This window comes from Mchenga conophoros, linkage group LG22, assembly GCF_057382185.1.
Source record: "Mchenga conophoros isolate Kocher_MC1m ecotype Shallow Benthic linkage group LG22, M_conophoros_male_GT1.1, whole genome shotgun sequence".
Lineage (NCBI taxonomy): Eukaryota > Metazoa > Chordata > Actinopteri > Cichliformes > Cichlidae > Mchenga > Mchenga conophoros.
In genome coordinates, this window is record NC_140546.1 from 11,832,637 (window position 1) to 11,852,065 (window position 19,429).

General features: G+C 39.3%; 2 protein-coding genes across 2 annotated transcripts; one reads left to right on the forward strand and one right to left on the reverse strand.

Moving 5' to 3' along the window:
• On the reverse strand, positions 1-17,649 carry psmb2 (proteasome 20S subunit beta 2). The gene is made up of 6 exons (XM_085262473.1): positions 17,390-17,649; positions 15,813-15,935; positions 15,606-15,676; positions 2,653-2,815; positions 2,302-2,351; positions 1-237 (listed from the first exon to the last, which is right to left on the reverse strand). The coding sequence occupies exons 1-6, from the start codon at positions 17,478-17,480 to the stop codon at positions 136-138; spliced, it is 600 nt and encodes a 199-aa protein (XP_085118599.1). The 5' UTR covers positions 17,481-17,649; the 3' UTR covers positions 1-135.
• cdca5 (cell division cycle associated 5) lies at positions 17,609-18,672 on the forward strand. Its single transcript, XM_085262472.1, has one exon. It carries the CDS (start codon positions 17,753-17,755, stop codon positions 18,533-18,535), a length of 783 nt encoding a protein of 260 aa, XP_085118598.1. The 5' UTR covers positions 17,609-17,752; the 3' UTR covers positions 18,536-18,672.
• Positions 18,673-19,429: the final 757 nt, after the last annotated feature.

Below are 19,429 nucleotides of genomic sequence, written 5' to 3' on the forward strand. Positions count from 1 at the left end.
TTGTATCTCAACTGTGTGTCACTTTTTATTGGAACAGAAAAAGCAGGGAGGTCACTGGTACAAAAAAAAAAAAAAAAGAGAGAGAGAGAGAACGAGAGAGAAGCGATTGTGATGGTGGGTAGTTTTGCAGTGCGGTCACTTGGCGCCGAGGGTGAGCTTCTCCAGGTCATGGATGCCCTCCTTGTCAATCAAACGGACGGTAAAGGAGGGGAGATTCAGGATGAAGCGTTTGTTGAGCTGTGAGAGGGAGAGAGAGCAGACACAGGAGGAAATTTAACAACAAAATAAGATGAAAGGATTTGGGGTGAAGTTACAGAAAATCAAACTTTATTAAAAAAAAAAAAAAAAAAATAGATGCAGAGAAGCAGGGTAAGAAAAGAGGTGAAAAGTGACATAATTTACACTCCAGCTATTTTTTTACCTCTGTTATATTTAATAATCTATACATGCCACTGTTCAAAAAACTCAAATATCCTGCTGTTTGTATGATGTGAACCTATTAATGTGTCAAGACTGATCAAAGCTCCCAAGTTGCCATTACACGTGACGCGAACGTTTCAAAGGATTTCAGTAAAAGGTGTTAAGTGCATTTCCTCTTTTATTCTGATCTGTAGCCACGAAAATATGCAAAGCTTTAAATATGAATGTTTCTGCAAAGAGAGTTTTAAAATGGGGACGCTGCGTCACAGCTTTGAGCGTGGGCACCAAAACATGGGTTACCAGATCTAATCTAAACCTATGCAGATGTAATAATATGGTCAGAAGCCTCTTCTGTTGTTGAGTTATAGTGTAAATACAACACACAATATTTTCATCTCTTCTTCATTTATGGACGAGAACAAGTGCGGTCACATAAGACAGTTAGGAGGATTGTAATAAAATGATTCCCAACCAGTTTATTACTATGTTTAATTTATTCATGCATAAAATATAACCGTCGATCAGATGTCCAGAAATTATAAGTAAATGCACAGACTTCCCGAAGGAAAAAGACTTGACTCATAAATGTGCGACTCATAAGTCATCCCCAAAATATGACAGGCTAAACTGACAGTAAGCTTGTGGAATATTTGAATAGTTTCTCTTAAGTCAGTAGAGCAGGTCATCTACTGATCGGAAGGTTGGTGGTTCGATCCCTGGCTCCCCCCAGTCTGCAGGCCAAATATCCTTGGGCAAGATATTAACCCTAAGTTGCTCTCTGATGCGTCCATCAGAATATGAATGTGTGTGAATGTTAGTGAGAACTTAAAATTGTACAACAAAGTGCTTGTTTAAATGGGTGAATGTGGCATGTTGTATTAAGCGCTTTGAGTACTCCAGGAGAGTAGAATAGCGCTATCAGTCCATTTATATCCTAAGATATCACCACCACAAGATTGGGATGGGCGGATAACCTGGAATCTTAATTCCAGGTGCAACACTTAGAGGCCACAGAGGCAAAATAATCAATAATAAGTAGAACAGAAACAGCTTTCTCATGTAAAAACTGGATTATGATCATAAGAGTGATCAAAAGTAAGAATACATTATTATCAGGTGTTTCTGATTTACCTTTGTGAAACAATACTGACATCTTAAAAAAAATCAGTCTGTGATCATGTAAGAAATCTCAACCAATCAAATCAGGAGGTGGACAGAGCTTTGGCCTTTCCAGGTTACCGAGCTCGCTGAAATTGTGGACACTGGAACAATCGAAGTAACTAAAAATGTTTTAAGTGTTTTAAAAATGGCCAACAGTGTGAGCTTTGGGACATTAGCACAGGGGGTAGTAGAAGTTGTCTAATGCTACTTTAAATGTTTTTCACACAGAAATTAGATCGGGACACTTTCCACAGCTGTCCTTTCTCAGGTGTAATCCACATCAGAGGTATTACAGTCAACTCAAAAAGATCTGTCCTTGTATTCAGTCTTTTTCAACACAACCATCAGTACGAGGCTGAGACAGCTACATGACTGTGAGTCAAGAGGTTGTACTGTAGTACTCCCACATCACTTAAATAATCACCAAAAACAGAGTGAAATAAGTAAAAATGTGAAATGAAACAAAAAACTAACAAGTATATCTACTCTGGAAACAAGAAAAATCTAAGAAATAAGAAGAAGAAATAAGAAATAACTTCACAAAAGTATTATAACTCTGACAGGAAATGGATGCTGTAAATACTGCGGAGATACATGTATGGCTATTAAATACCCAAGAGTATGTGTGGAACTGTCAGACGTTAGTCTTGACATAATAAATATTTGAATAAATATCGGCTTTCATTTATGCGAATGAAAAAAGAAACTGCTTCAACTCACTTCTTCAACACACTTCTTCAGCAGATCTACCGCTTCATCCCGACTCAGATCTAGAACAAAAAAAAGAAAATACAGTTTGTGGTGCATTATACAGGGGTCACAGGTTACTTTAACAAACGCTGGAATTAACATAAAAAGTTTGAGCTGTAAGACTGAGGAAAAAAAAAAAGTCATTTATCACCACCAGGAAAAAGTCGTTTATCACCACGCCTCGAGCCAATCTCCTGACCCGAGTGTGAACAAACTCTATAACCTCCGCGGTGATTTCATCATCCTCTCCATTTCTCTGTCTCACAGGAACAATGAGAAGAAGAGAAAACAACAAGATACGAGGCGTCCGTATGCACTGACCTGGTCTGTAGTATCGGTCAAGAATGGAAAGAGTGAGGTAGGCTCCGTAGCCGTGGGCAGCGAAGGGGGCCTTGGCCAGGGAAGACAGGTAGTCCATGTAGTAGAGACCCGGGCCGTCTGTGTCATCATAGCCCGCCAGCAACAGGTTCACGTGGTATGGAGTCTGGAGACGCAGGAGGAGGAGGAGGCAGCCGAGGATTAATATTCAAGTTTATAACCGTGAACAAAACAAACTAAATGTGTTCAGTTTTAAACGCAACACCTCTAGAAACAGGTTCCTACGTGCGATTTAGTTCAGAGCTGCAGGATCAGAAATGTCATAAATCAGTGCTCATGAACACCTGTAGGAAGACTTCACATTCACACTCACCCACGTGCAGCTCAAAGTTGTCAGAAACCAATGCAGAGACTATAAGCTCAGTTACCTCTGTCAAGGACACTTTATGATTCGTTTAGACTGCCTGATTGTTAAAAGATTTATGGGTAAGTCTGGAAGACAGATATGAGATATGATATCATATGATATGAGTTTTAATATTTCTATCATATTTGTTCCTCCTTTTTTAACTTTATTGCTTAAAGTGCTTAAAACCAAAGCATCAAAAGGGCGACTGAGTGGTTACTGCATTTAATCCTTGCTTTTATTGCTCATCCATCGAAATCCTCTGACAAGCCAACTGGATGCATTTATTCAGATACTGGAAAGCTGCTCCAGAAACACTGAAGACACGATACAAGTGTCTTAAGAAGCTTTCGGATATTTTTTGAGGAGTGAATTTTGGATCCACCAGCTGCAGGCCTCTACTCTCATCGGGCATCACATGTGGTACGATTTTAAACACGGTGCTATGTTTACTGTCTCCATTTAAAAAGTTTACTTCTCTGCTCCAATTAGAGGTGCTAACACTTCCATAGATGATTTTACTCCAGGAGCCAGCTCACAAGATTAAGACGGCACTTGAAAAGTGCAACTTCTCTTTCTCAACTTATCCCAAATAAATTGCTCCTAATTATCGACTTTGATTTTTCCACTTAGCAGAGACGTGGCGTGCTGCACACAGCGGCAACATTAAGAAAACATAAGCAGCAGTGTGACAGAGAGACACGCTAGCGGAGGAGTCAGAGAGCGGCTGTGCAACGGAGGGAGCGGAAAAGGTGATAGTGGGTCACAGGACAGAGGAGGTGAGTGTTTTGTGTGTTTAGGGGGGGAAAAGGAATCAGGGTGTCATCGGCAGTGTGACATCTGCTGGGAGCCAGCGCCCCCCATCCCTACCCCCTCCCTCTGTCTTCATCCCTTCTTTCCCTTGCCCCCCCACTCCTCCTCCTCTCTCTGCTGCCTTCACCCTGTGCCCTGGAGTAGCGCCAGGGCTCATTAAAAACTTCTAAAGTCGTTTCTCTTGCCCCTACCCCCTCTCTCTTTTCAAATTACATCTTTAACGCTCCCAGCCTCGTCTCCCTTCTCTTCCTCCAAAACACCAACTTTCTATCTTCGCTGTTGCAAGCTCTTGTTTCTCATTTTCAATAGAAAAAAAAAATCCCTTTAAACCAGGACAAATTTTTTTGGGAGGGGGTTAAAACAACTTGTGGCCTAAATTCTTGACTGAAGTAGAAGCAGAAGGGTAATGTGTCGCACGAGGAGGAAAATGGGGAGTCTTAACGACAATAAGACTCGCATTACGCCAGGCACCTGCCCTCGTGCTTTAATTCATGTCTGAGACAACCTGCTTGTTTCTGTGACTTGTGGGTTGGCGCTGCGTGTGCCATGAGGGCAACGATGATCGCTGCGCTCCCTGTGGGAGCAGGCTTTAATGTGGGTGTATTTTAACGATGGTTTCGAATGCGCACACACACACACACACACTGAGAAATGGTGTTTGCAGGAGTGCACAATGAGCGTGAATCTCAGGATGAATATCTTAATGTGTGTGTGTTTATGTGTGTGTGTTTTAACTCCTATGTGAGCTTGCAAACGCCCCAGTGGCGTCACCCCCGCCCACCAGACAGCTGTCTCACTGGTTACATGTAACAATGATACAGTCTTGGCATCAAAATAACCTTCCCTTTCCCATGTCACCTCGGAGGGAACAGGCACCTTGTTAACCCTACCACCTGAACTCACACCTCAGTTAATACGCAAACAATACACATCATATGTTTTAATCCTCCCTGCCGTGACTCCTGCTCACAGCCAAGCAAGGCGACTGTTGGGCCATGAGACAAAAGGCTTCACCCGTAACCCATGCCATCGCCTTAAGCAGACACAAACCTGCTTTAGATGGAGGAACAGCTAGCCAAGAATTACTCCAACACTGCCCCTCCTTTCATAGCTCCAATGTGTAACTTTACAAATTTGGCTTTTGCGAGTGACACAGTAACATGGAAACTGCACATTTTCATTTGCAGGACCAATTTAAGTGTGTGACCTACAGGCTAAAGCATGCACAAAAATTTCAAGAGGCAATAATTAAAAACAAACAAACAAACAAACCCTGTAAGTATCATCAGAGAGTATAAAAGACACATGTAGCTTTTAGTTCTGAAAGTGAAAAGTAAACAAATGTGAATGTGCTTTAAACTTACGTTCTATCTACTGGCCAGTAGGGGGCGACTCCTCTGACTGCAAACACTTATTTATGTAAAAATCTGTGGTAAAACGGCTGTCCTGTGACCTCAGAGTTTAAGGGCTCAGTTGATAGTTTCAGGTCATACTGACTAACACGTGAAGTTGATCTAACGGTCACATCTGTCCCTCGCTCTTTGAACACACTCAGCTCGAGGCTTCAACACAGACTTTACAAACTTATGGTGGATTTTACTGTAACTGTAATAATATTCAGGTCTGTAGTCAAGGGATACGTTTTCGGGTTCCTGCTTGTAATCCAAGTTCTACTGACCAATCATGTTTGAGCGGTCTTTACCTGCTTTGAGGTAACGAGTCCACGTGTTTGCTGAACTTCAGTCTCAAAACCATGAGTATTTGTCATAGCAGATCATTAACTGGTCTTTAATTTGTGACGATTGAATCTAGTTAATTAGAATAAATTTTAACATATGGAGGTAGTTCCCTCAAACGACTGTCATTTTTCACCTTTTCTACTTCTAATTCAGCCTTAGTCAACAAATGGGCTTAATCCATATCTGGAAATGCCACAGGCTATCTGCTAATTATAATTTTTAGTCTCTCGCTCAGTGTTTTTGGTTTTAAGAATTTATGTGTGTTCCTTAACAACAACGGCAAACAAACCATTAAAACAAAGTGCTTATATCTCTTATCTGCTATTTAAAGGCGGCTGTTCAGGAAGTCGTAAAATATTGGGTGTTTTCCCCAAGTCAGGCCAAGTCAGCAGACTCGACAGCATGTTCCCCAATGTGTCCACCACTTTACTAAAAAAAATAAAATAATCAACAGCTCTAGTGTTTCTCAGTGAGCTTTAAAATGGTTTTTGCTCACATAGAACCAAGTGGGTACCAGCTGGCTATAACCTGAAGACAAATCCGGAGAACAGCCTGGGCAGTGTTACGTTTCTCCAACCAATCAGTCACCACTCAAGACAATGTTTGCATTTCTACCAAAAGTGCTGCAGAGCACTTCAGAAGGTGTACTTCACTCTAAACAACGCAAGGTCTAATAATCAGCCCGCAACAACCACACGAACACGACCAGTATCAATTTGATACCAAGTACATAGAGGGCCAGTATTACCGATAGTGAGGAGAGAACAGTGTGTCACGATTTATGAGATGAATCATCGTCAATTTTGAAATTCTGGACACTTCAATCACCACTAAACCAATGTGATTTTTACTTTCCACAACTTATTAACCAACAAAGCACACCTTTCATGTAAATGTTCTTTAGCCTATAAATAAAATAGACGTGACAGTCAGCACAAAAAGGTTCAGACATCTTTCATAGTGCATGTTTCGTTTTGATACTATGAATATTGGGTAGATCTGCTCACCTGTAGTAAAATAACTTCTGAAACACTCCTGGTGTGATTAGAAGATGATCGACCAAATTTTTGTTGGTCACACGGCCTAATAGAAACACCCTTTGTGAGTTCCCAGGGTTAGGCATCATATATCTGACCCTAAACTTCCTAATCCTGTGGCAGTGGTTATTTACAAATGTAGAAACACTTAACTTTTTTTGACTGGTTGATATTGCTCTAGACACACAAACCAGGAAACTTCTGGTAGCTTGCCTACAGATATCTGCATTTTTATAAATACTCCAAAGCCCTAATCTGGCTCTTCCTACCAATTTCCAGTCTTTGTGCGATTTAAACGTAGCAAACTATTTTTTGTAGGCAGGAGAGAGGCATCCGTCTTCTCGTCTAAACCACGAAGAAACTTCTCTGTAGTTGTGAACACAAATTAAGGTCAGGCTTCTAAAAAATCATCACAAAGTCATCCCTAAACACTCCTCTGCCACGTTCCAGCACTTCCCTTCCTGCCATCTCTCCCCCCTCCCTCCCTTCCCCTTATTTTTGCACCCTGCCCCGGGGCATGTTCTCTTTATTGGCATTTCTCCTCAATCTGCTGTATTAATTGTTCATCTGTGCAGGAGCAGGGGAGCCGCGTGCAATATGGTGCCAGTAATTATTTGTACCCACTGTGTGCCCATGCTTAAAAATATTTTACAAACCCATACGGGGTGAGCTGTAGATCACCACTGCACTGCAGCGATCTAACTGTTGCAGCAGTCTTATAGAAAATGGTAAAAAAAATTAACAGACTGAATGTCACCTACTTGTTCAAATGGGACATTTAAGGTTCCTCATCAGCCTCAAAACAGCTTAATGCTGTATTTACAAACCTTTTGATGTTCCCTCCATTAAATTAACATCATGTCTTGGCCTGTTGTAGCTACCAGTATCAAAAATCCCAATCTGCAGTGTCTTTATCCATGATTGAGGAATTTCCTTCTATTTTGTCCTGGGACTAAAAACATGTTCCTCCTTAACTTAGTTTGCTTTTGTCAAATAAGCCTGCCTTTTGTTTCTATAAAGCAATAGATCAACCATATTTCCTTCTAACTTTATCATTTTTAGTCACTTTTACTGCAAACAAAAATGGGAAAATTCTTATTTACAAAAGATCTGAACAGCCGGGATCACACATAGCTGTAAATATTAAAAGCAATCTAGAAACTATTTAAGCTAAATCTCACCAAGCCTGACTCTCCTTTACATTCATTAATTGTGATGTGCCAAAACACAGAAACCGAAATCAGTGAGTGACATCACAGTGTCCATGTCCATCCAGAACAATCCTGGTGATTAATTTGTGATTGATACACAACATCAAAACAGGATGACAAAAGTGAGTATAAACTGCTGATAAAAGGCACAAGTGGACTGTAAACCACTCCTCATATCAAGGCAGAGCCATTGGATCCTCTCACTGTGTCAGAGGGTCAGGTTTTTTCCTTTAATTTGAGACCTGTCTGTGCATCACAGCACATGAAGAGGAACAGCAAAACAAACAGAGGCAAAGCATTCAGCCCTGGATCTTTGCTCTATGGTGAGTTTCACACATATCATTGCTAATATGCATGCAGCAGACCGAGGCCTCAGGTGATTATGCTGCTTTCCCCCCCTCCTTTGTCTCCTCTCTATAGCTTGAGTGAACGCAGTACTCTAGAGGTTACCAGGGTTGTTTTTTTTCTATGCAACGGGTTGGTAAGCACATAGTCGTATATGAGCAGGGTTTCAATGTCTCTGCGCCGACATGCTCTGCTGACTTTAGCTAACTATACCTCCCGGAGGTCTGCGGCCACTGGGGAATGACATCTTTCAGACTCAAGGACTCATCTCTAATTTATCCTGCAGGAATAAAGCCATGTGAATTAACAATATACCACTGATTAATTTATCAGCCACTGGTTTTTAACCTAGGGCTCTGGACATGGAAGTGGGATCACAAATTTTTTAGGAGGGTAAAAAGATAATTTAAAGATGGCATAACGAGAAAAAAAATAGCTATACATGATTTAATCATATTAATTAAAATATATTTCAACATATGCAGCATATTCCCTTGGACTCCTGGCATTTTTCACCTTAATCTACATCTAATTTAGATTTAGTCAACAAATGGGTTCTCAAACCACATATGAGAAATTGGCCTGTAGGATCAAAATAATGTCTATCTTCATATGGTTTTGTGGACGTTAATGACCAAACAGAGACACACAACTGGTCATCTGTCGGCACTGAGTTAACACATTAGTCAAATCAAATCAAAGCAAAAATACCAGATTAACAATCCTGACTAATAATTATAGTGGGCAGAAATATCAGCCAAATTTACTGAAGGAAAAAATCTGTTTATTTTGTTTTATTTTTTCAGGTAAATGATCCCAAATTCCCTGATTTCATATAGTCAAATGATATTCAAATTTCCTTTTCTTTCTTAATAACCCGAATCATTTGTTTATACCTATACCTCTGTGAAACTTGACCTTTCCTCTGTATATCACTGTTGATTTTTTGTTCATCTTAAAAAATAAATAAATAAATAAAAAAGGCAGATTAAACAGAAAAATTGTTTACAAATAATCAATGACCTGAAGTCCTAAAGTCTTGACATAAACGCTGCATTAATTGCATTGCTCAGATTTATTTTAGGTAGCGATTACTGACCCAAAAATAAACTTCAGGGCCAACACAGAATGGCAATATGTATCATAACATCCACCCAGTAGACTGTTCAAGACTTCAGCCAAGGATCTCTTTCTCGGTTTCACTCTCAAAAAGACAAGACACATTAGTTATTCTACATATACAAGATGTTCTGCGGGGGGTGGGGGGGTGGGTAGCGGCATGAAAAAAAAACTTGTTTATACAACATAATTTGCAAATGTCCGTGTACTCTGGAGGTTGATGAATGTGAGGAGAGCATAGCTGGAGGAAGGTGTGGGATGCAGAAGAGAAAGTGCTATTGCTTCAGTTTCTGAGCACTCCTGAGAACGCAGCATTACTAAATCCTGCACTCATAAAGCCAAATTCATATCCGTGAGGCACAAAAATAACGATACACTTGCAGCTTATGGCAAGACATGAATATAAATGTTATCCCACAACATGCACAACCTTGACTGAATAAAACCATCTCGATCCTATAGGTCCCTCTGTGTGCATGTATATTGTATTTTGTGAGTATGTTGACTCCTACTCCTTCTCGCACTCCAGTCAGTGTGCTGTTGTCTACTGGGTTTAGCCGTTTCCCTCGAGACCTCCACTTCTTCTACTCCTCCTGCTGCTGCTCCTCTGCCCCTATCCCCCGTTCGATGTGTCCCACATTCCCTTCTCTGCCACACTAATTGTTTTTTGTAATTATTTTCACCCTCCTGCTATTGTGACAGGCAGCAGCTACACTACTCTTAACAAATTACTGCATGAGATGCATCGAGGACCATACAGATGTCTTCAGTAGAGAGTTTAAAAAAAGAAAAAAGAAAAAGAACGAAGCTGTGCATGTGTACTGCAGGTTAAAACAAATTAAATCATTAGTTTTTAGACTAGTTTGAACTTCAAAGCAACTGTTCAAACCAAAGATCCAAATGTTATGCAGTTCTAGTTCCAGCTACTCAAGTATAATGCTTTGGTTTCATAGGAAAATTCACATTATAAGCTAAATGCATAAAACAAAGATTCAGACATTGCAATCTCTGCAGAAAAATAAACTGTAATTTGACTCAATTCAATTTTATTTATATAGCGCCAAATCACAAAAACTGTTGCCCCAAAGTGCTTTATATTACAAGGTCGGGAGCCTACAAAACACATTTTGGCAACAGTGGGAGGAAAAACTCCATTTTAACAGGAAGAAACCTTCAGCATCTCCTCTTACTGTGCTAAAAGAACTTGACACATAGATTAAAACATTCTCAGGAAAGATATTGCAATTCACATGTTATTGTAATATGTGAAGTACAGAAAGAAAGTGAAAAGTTTTGCTGTTATCATTTGGCTGTATTGCAAAAACAAAGGAGAATTAAACTCCAATGAGTAGTCCACGACTCTCATCACATCACAGACAGTCATCTCTAGGACAAATAAAATCTGGCAACATTGAAAATAAATATGAGCAGTTTGGCTGAAGACCCAACTGTAAATGGAGCGGTACTTGTATAGCGCTTTTCTACTCCATATGAGCACTCAAAACACCTCATTCAGCCATTCGTACCCACACTTTCTCTGCCTAAGCACTTTTATAACATTCACAGATCAATGGATGGGAAAACTCGGTTCAGTTTCTTGTCCAACATGCAGATTAAAGACTCCAGGTATCGAACCACCAACCTTATACATGACCTTCTCTACCTCCTCCTACCTACAGCAGGCTATAGTTCGATTAAGTTCTGACCAGTACTGTAGGAGTGATTCTTGTGAACTATGGAAGGACAGGCGAATGGCATGAGCTCAACTGTACTTTGGTTGAATGGGCTACAAACGAACAACCATGAATGAAATCTCAATCTATTAAATGCTATGAGATAATAGCATGTTTTTAGAAAAACAATCAAAACTCGATAAAGAAAAATGATTTTGTTTTTGTAAAATCAAAAAAGTCGCAGTAACTCATGAGAGCAACGTGTGACCTTATCTGATGAGCACCTATTAATTTGCCTGTCATTTCTGACTTTCTGAGAACAAAAATGTAAAGTATGCTCAAGAATATGTTACTTTATTTATAAAACTTTTTAGCTCTGACTAAAACTTCTTTAGGGGGATGTCAGAAATTCCCCTTTGGAGAGACAGGGGAAAAAAAAAAAAAAAATCAGGTTTTATAAATCCAAACATTTCTGTGAAGAGTTAGAGAGGTTTCCACGCATCAAGTATCGAAACAGACATATTTTGATTTCACGATTTCCCGATCAGGACACTATTTTAACTTTAGGCCAAAGTCTGTAACATTGATGAGTTAAACCCTTTGGCATATTTTGTTCTTGTCAAAAAGTTTTCCTACATCAGTATTAAGGCTTTAAGGACAGGGAAGGCTGTGTGCACGATAAACTGTAAAGCTCTTAAGGCCAATCAGAGAGATGTTTGTCAACTTCTTAAAATGAGAAATAAACGCCCCCCCAACACAAAAGTAAGAGTGTGGGATGCTGCCCTCACAGTTAGTTAAACTAATCATTCTTGACTTAATAATGAACAAGCAGGATTATTATGGTTAGTGTTAATATTTAGTTTTGGCTATGTGCGGAATAAAATTTCAGGTAACAGAACTAAAAATAAAACTAGAAAACCAGAACTAACTGACATCATATTGTATATGCAAAAAAATACATAAAAATAAAAATACAAAACTGTAATTTAAAAAAAAAAAAAAAAAAGGGGGTAGTAAAGGTATTTTGTTTTAGTCAATTTGGTATTACAACCTGCATGAGGAAGATCTGGTGCATATGGGGAAATGATGATTCGGGTGTGGTAACGTGTAGACCGTTCGTCTACCTTTAGAGTGTCTGTTGTCAAGATGGGGGGGCCATGCCAAAACACAACCAATCTGTGGGCTAGTCATGCTTGTGCTGTTGTTGGTCCATCGCCTAGCCACAGAGAAGATATGATATACGAAACCCCCTCACTATGATCAAGCACTTTGTGACAGTGAGAAGGAAAAAACCCTTTTAACAGGAAGAAACCTCCAACAGAATCAGGCTCAGGGGTTGTCAACCATGTTCCACAACTGGTTTAAGTTGTGAAGTGAAAAGAAGTGAAACCAGGTGTTAGACTGCTGAACAGCTTTAAGCTTAGGTCAGCTGGAGACCTGATGGCTCAGCGATCATTCCTCTTATATTTCTTTAAAGTCCGCATAGTTGGTGCACTGTAATGTAAATTTTCTGCAGATGAGTCTGTGCAGTCAAGAAAAAAAAAAAAAGCAGACAAATGGATGTTGGAGGGACATTTGCAAAAACTGACTGATGAAATTTATGTCACTGGAACCCAAATGGACCTTAGTGCACTTGCGTTAAGTATTGCCCTGTAATCCCCGCTTTACTCATAAGGCTATCAGGAGACTGAACTTGGGATTGGTTCATTATATATGGCCCGAAGTGCCACATATGTCATTGGAATTTAAAATTGAACTTGATAATTGAAGAATGTGAAAAGATAAACTGACTACAGAAGAAAGTGATAAATAGTTTCTCAGGACTCTTAAAAACACATGCAATCTTTCTACAGACTGCATTTAACCCTGACTGAGCTCAAGTGTTCATTCTTCCAATAGCTTGCACTGTGCATGAACAGTCACTACTCGGCTAGTCTTTTTTTAAATATTTTAGCTACTAGTAAATTAGTCACCAGGAACATTTTTAACACAAAGACAAATAAAATGGTTAATTAACATTAAAGTGTTAAGGTACTGACCCCCCCCCCCCAGCTCTATATATTGCAATATAACATCTGCATGAAGTAACACAGATAAAGTAGCAGTAATTTGCGTGTTTCTCATTCTCAGGCTTGGCTGTCTTGTTGTGTAAAAGATGTAATAAAGAACTAAAGGTCAAAACCAGAATTTTTTGATAAGACATTCAGCAGATCTGCGTAGTGAGGGTGAGAGACAGGCCTGCAGGCTCAGGTGTTACAGGAAATCTCAGAGGGAGAACCCTCAGTCACCTTTCACAACAAGCTGACAAATGTACCTGGCTCTGTCAAAATGCATCTGCTGGTTTAACATGAGTGTCTCAAGCTGACAATGATACAAACACATGTGCCAACTCAAGTGGGAGTTCATTCCCACCTGAGCTCCTTGGTAATACCACCTCTTCAGCACCACCACAGCACTGCCGTGTCATCAACACACTTAGGGCTTCTGTTACTATGTTTTCATTTTGAGCAAAGAAAATGAATTTCAAGTAGAAACTAAAATACATTTTTAAATTGGATGAGTAAACCTACCTTATATGGTTAGTCTTACTTGAATTAGTTGGTGATTTTATCATTTGTTCCCTTAAGCCAAATGAGATTGCAAATACTGGCAGAAGAGTGTAATTAATTTAAAATAGAAATTAAAATATTTATAGGTATGTTCATTCATTACTCCAGGATGAATATGCTTAATTCAGACGGTGACCACTAGAACTTGGGATTAATTAGCAACTGTTTTGTTAACAGAGAAAATATACAAGGATACTAGTGTTGAGATGATTTGAAAATGGGCAAAAGGGTAGAAGTATACTTGAAGCAAAAAGTAAAATATGGAGGAAGACAGAGAGTCCAAGGCAGAACAAATGGATCTTTGCAAGATGACATATGTGTGGGGAAACTAAGCGAGCGCAGGTTGTTTTCTGTTAGACATGATAGTCATTTGGGCTCAATCACATCTGAAACTAGTGACGAAAAAATGTTTAGCAAAAGACCAAATATGATATATGTTGCATTATTTTGCTGATTTCTTTATTTTGTTTTATCTGCACTCATTTTTGAAACGTTAAACCCTTACACCAATTATGATTTCACTCATTAAGACAAAACTTAACGGACTTGTGGAGACTCACCTGCGAAGGATCAGTTACAATGATCAAACTCTGAATAAGCAGAGTGGAGAAATTTTTTCATCTACAAAAGATATCACTTCTTTATGTCTGCATAGTGTGTATGAGGCACCTGAAGTCAAACAATTATGCTGGTTATGATTGTAGTCTCTGCTCTCTAGTCTCAACAGATCACATTTTCCCCGGGGCAAGAGAAAGCAGCTCTCACAAAACACAGGTTACGACCACTGCTTTACATCAAGCTCGTGGCTGTGACAGTTAAAAAAAAAATAGCACTTAGGTGAGGCCGCATTCAACAGGGACAAATAATTTTTTACAATATCAAACATATAATAATAATAATAATAATAATAATAATAATAAAAAACGTGTGGATTTCTGATACACAAGGTAAAGTAAAAAATTTTTTTTCCACTTTGTTAATTGTTTTTTTAAAATCTTTTTTCTATCCAAACTTATGAACTTGTTTGTGAATTTCACTTTTCTAAGGATCTCTTTTTTCACAAGTCTAAATTGGCACATTAATGGACCCAAAATAGAGAGTGGGGTCCTGATGGTGTGGCATATACTGCTGGAAACTCAACACTTTCCTCCACAGATAAACATAAAGGTGTTGACTTAGTCAAGTCAGTGCTTAAAAATGTTTAGCTTCCTTTGACATTTAGGTAATATATTAACTGATTTGTACATTTAAGAAAAAATATCTTCCTAAAGTATTACTTATAACAAACAACTAATAAGTGGATGGACAAGGAACCACAAACTAAAGAAGAATGACTGGTCACTGCAAAAGAAATACAATTAACTAAAACCGACTAAACAAAAACAAAAAAAGACGCGAGAATATTATGATCAAATCTGATTCTACTGATATAACTTGGATTCAAGCGCAACCCTATTGTTTTCAGCATTGAATGACTATATATATATATATCAGGTAATCTTCACTGTGCCAACAAATTAACAACTCAGACAAAGTTTTTTACTTGGCGAAATAACGAATACACCTATAATTTCAAGCTAATTCTTATATTAAAAGACAATGCTTGAAGCCATTCTTCTTCAATTAAAAAAAAGAAAAAAAGCACACAGTAAAATGGACTGTAGTATCTGGGGATGTACAGATCATCTCCATTCCACTCAAGGTCAATGTTGATGTGTAAAATCTGCCAAAAGTTTGTTCTTACTTATCTGGTTTCTGTTATGTGCTACCTCCAAACTTCTTCAGTGCGAAAGAAATAAAGAAAACTTCATTATAACAAAAAATAAATAAATAATAACTTAAATACTTTACAGTTTTCCAACTCTTTACCACACCGTCTTCGATTAGCCGGTGCAAAAATTAATGAGACACAAAGATTAAAATAAAATTGATCACTTTGACTTTATATCTGTGTAGCCTTACTATATTATTCTTTTTTTTTAATAAATATATCAGGACATTTACCCTGCTCCGAAGATAGTCTGCCAGGTTCTTTCGCGTGAAGTTTGCTGCTGCTGATGGACTGAGCTCATAACCTAAGAAAAAGAAGGCACAAAGCTTTGAATATAAATGTTTTTAGCAAGCAAACTGGTTTCCCAAAAACATTTTAGAGTTAAACTTAAAACCTATAAGCACCAGCAGCATCACAACAATCATGTCTGAGGTTCTTACCGTTCCTCATTTTGTAGAGCTGCACATTCTTCTGGATGTACTCTGCAAACTGCACTGTGTCTCCAGCTTCTCCCACACACAGCAGCAAAATCTTCTCACTGAGCTTGAACATCTTGTCATAGTCTGAAAAAATATAAGGAAGAACACAAATTCATTAGTCTGTTCCTAAATTGTCTTATAGTTTGTAGTCAAACCTTTATACACACACACTAATCATGACCATGGTAACTTTGGGCTATTGATGATTTCTTTGAACTGTTCTTTTTCCAGCATAAAAAGGATTTGACTGACACCACTATTTGGATTGGCAAATACTCAGAACAATGAAAAAGCCCAAGAAACTATAGATTTACACAAGTTAGGAAGATCTCTTGGAGCCATCTCAGAACAACTACAGATTCCAAGATCATCAGTTGAAACAAATGAATGCAAGTACAAGTTGTATGGATGTGTCACCACTTTGCAAACACCTGGGGAAAGACCCAAATAGTCACTTTCAGATGAGAGGAAACTAATTAGGCTGTTCAGGAACCACCAAGGCTCAAGCCAACCTTGAAATTAAAACTGCTGGTGGCACAATGCACAGCGAAGGGTGTTTGCATCACCATGGACTGAGAGGGTGCCCACCAGAAAAGAAGCCCGTGCTCCAAAATTGCTGACCACATGGATCACTCAACGATCAAAGTATTACGGCCAGACAAGACAATAATTTAAGTATATGGCCACAATGACAAGATGTTGTTTGGAGGAGTAAAGGTGAGGCTTTCAGATGTAAAAACACTGCATGACCTGTTAAGCCTGGTGGTAGCATCATGCTCTGGGGCAGTTTGCTGGCAGTGGTGCTGGTACTTTAAACAAAGTGCACAGAATAATAATGAAGGACTACCTCCAAATTCTTCAACCTCAACCCAATTTAACAGCTTGCAGGTTGAAGCATCAAGAATTGTGGTCAAAACTCAGTCAGAATTATGCCAGAAGTCTGTTGATGCCTTCCAAAAATATAAGATCAAGGTACAACTTGCTAAGTGAACCAAATACGAAGTAAATTCAAACTTGTTCTCCCAACTCTCATTTTTATATTCATTAAAGACACATGCTGTACAATCATTTCACTCTGCAAAAAGAACAGATCAAACAAATCATTAATAGGCTAAAATTATCCATGGTGAGTGTAAGTAAACTTCCATTTCCACAGTGATACAGTGACTTTCACTTTCGTTGTCAGTAACCTTCTTATGGCAACTCATGCTAAGGTTGCCAACTTTAGTTACGAATGAAATGTAGAGTTGATCTATTAGCTAGGAAAAGGTTATGATAATGCTGAGAAAAAACATCAAACTGCGATAGAAGATATTATTTGCTACCTTACTGTTAGCTTGGCTAGCTTTAGTCACATTCAGTGTGTAGTTACATGTAAATATTTAGCAAAATGAATAAAAAATTGGTTCAAGTAGTACTTATTAGAAGCAGAAAGCCGATTTAATGCATTTAGAGACTCTAAAATGTAGCTATGTTAGCAAATCTGTCTAAAATAACCGGCTATGCGGCTAACGCTATAAGCTAACGCGTTGTCATACCGTGTTTCATCTGAATGATGCTGCTTGCTGCAACATTATCAGCGGCGACGAGGACAAAATCCGGTCCCTGTATCCCGATTAAATATTCCATTCTGGTGACCTGATACAAGTTGGAGTATTTATATAAAACAGATTAAATTATGAGCAGTCTCTTAGCCTCGCCTGTATGGATTACACAGCAAAAGTTTGTGATAGCCGGCGCACAGTGTTTACGTCACAGCAAAGGAAGCTCATATTTTTCACGCGACGCGGGCGGGCAATTTGAACGTTCGCTGTTGTTGTGTGCCCTGTGTTGGTTGAGTTACAGTCTGATCTGCTGTAAGAAGGGGAAAGTATCTGGAGTTTCTTCAAGAGACTGTTGGGATGAACGAAGGGACTCCTCGGAGCATAATGACGGACTCTAATAGCATTGACAGCTCGCAGCGGAGACGCTCCCCGCGGCTGAGCTCTCCGCAAGCTCAAAGTGACAACAAAATGGCGCTGCCGTCTCTCGCTGTTAAACGCTCAATCACCGTAAGAAAAATAGCGCCCAGAAAAACAGTCGCGTTATCGGAACAGAACAAGGAGAACACGCCGAGGCCGTCCAGCTCTGAGGGCATCCAGCAGAAAAAGCCGAAGGTCTCCACGCCCGGTCCCGTCCCGGGCCGAGAGAGCAGCTCTTCCTCGGCTAAGAAGAAAAAGGCCACTATGCCTTCACCGATCCTCCCCTCATCACCGCCGCCCGCTTCTCACACCCCGCAGATGGATCCAGAGGACGCGGTGTGGTCGCAGAAGGTACGCCGATCTTACAGCAGGCTCAGCGGGAATTCATTCAACAGCCCCGAGTCTCGTGAGACTTTATTCGGCTTTGAGAAGCTGAAAACCCCAGAGGTCCGGAGAGCCGGGGTGTCCAAGTTTGGCCTGGAGGTTTCTGCAGGATCCTTTACAGGACTGAACTCATTCACGTCTTTGCTTGAGGCTGATGACTGCGGTGGTTCAGCTTTCCCCGAGCCGGACCCAGACATCCCCGGAGTGGCTGTGGTGAAGGAGAGGAGGAGGAGGAAGAAGAAGGTCCAGCAGATAGACGCCACGGAACTGGACGCTCTGGCTGCAAAGATGAATGCAGAGTTTGACCAGGCTGAGGAGTTTGAACTGGTCATGGAGTAAATATTCAAGGGAAAAAAAGACTTGGCAGCATGCTTGTGTTTGTCACAGACATGCATACAAACACTGACTCTGGGAGGACTCTGCTGAAAATGTGCTTTTCTTACTCAAAACATTAAAGTTTTATCTGTTTCTATTTGTTCTTATTGTAAAGTTTGATCATTTTGGAGTTTGCTCTTAATGTGATTGCTAGTCATTTTGTGGATGCTTACAGACAGGATAGTTTTTGATGTTATAATGGCCCCATAGTTACATAAACAAGACCAAAATTAAAATGTTTAGATACATTCACCTGTAGCATAATCAGTCAGGATGCACAAATATATCAGGATTGTTGACTGGTGCTGGTATTTTTCAAATAAGATGCCTTTCACTGATTTTTATCTGGTGTGTGACCATCGCTTTTACTCTGGCGGGATCTTAAAGGCTTTTAAAACAGTTGTGTTCTTATTTTAATCTTATTATGAATATTTCATTATCTCCCCTGGCATAAGGGTTGAATAAATAAGAATAAAACAAAGACAAAAAGAATCGGGGGGAGTTGTAGCCTTCAAAGGGCCAGTTTTCTACCCTGTAGAGTACATTTTGTTTCTTTTAATGTTTTTCATAGAGGCTGCAAACAAAAGATTTTGGTATTATTTTCTATATCTAAAACCAGGGTATTTTCTCTTTTATAGAGTGTTTGAATCCACATTTATTGACACAAAGGTTCAATAGCAGTTGCCAATACTCTTGTCCTGAACTGTTTTCTTATGTGTCTTTTCTTGGAAATTTTCATGTAAATAAATGCTAATGCCAGATCTGACGTCTGAGTCAAAGTATAGTGTTTTATCCTTTATTTTCCCCAAATTACACACAATATCTTAATTTATAAAACAAAAGAAGAAATAAAAAATA

Bases quoted from the DNA above. Each gene is read 5' to 3' on its own strand.
- psmb2 (XM_085262473.1), bottom strand. From the start codon at position 17,480: ATGGAATATTTAATCGGGATACAGGGACCGGATTTTGTCCTCGTCGCC. The intron at 15,936-17,389 runs GTATGACAACGC...ATATTTTTTCAG, and splicing joins CATCATTCAGATGAAACACG to ACTATGACAAGATGTTCAAG. The intron at 238-2,301 runs GTGAGTTGAAGC...TCCCTCTCACAG, and splicing joins TGAAGAAGTGTGTTGAAGAA to CTCAACAAACGCTTCATCCT.
- cdca5 (XM_085262472.1), top strand. From the start codon at position 17,753: ATGAACGAAGGGACTCCTCGGAGCATAATGACGGACTCTAATAGCATT.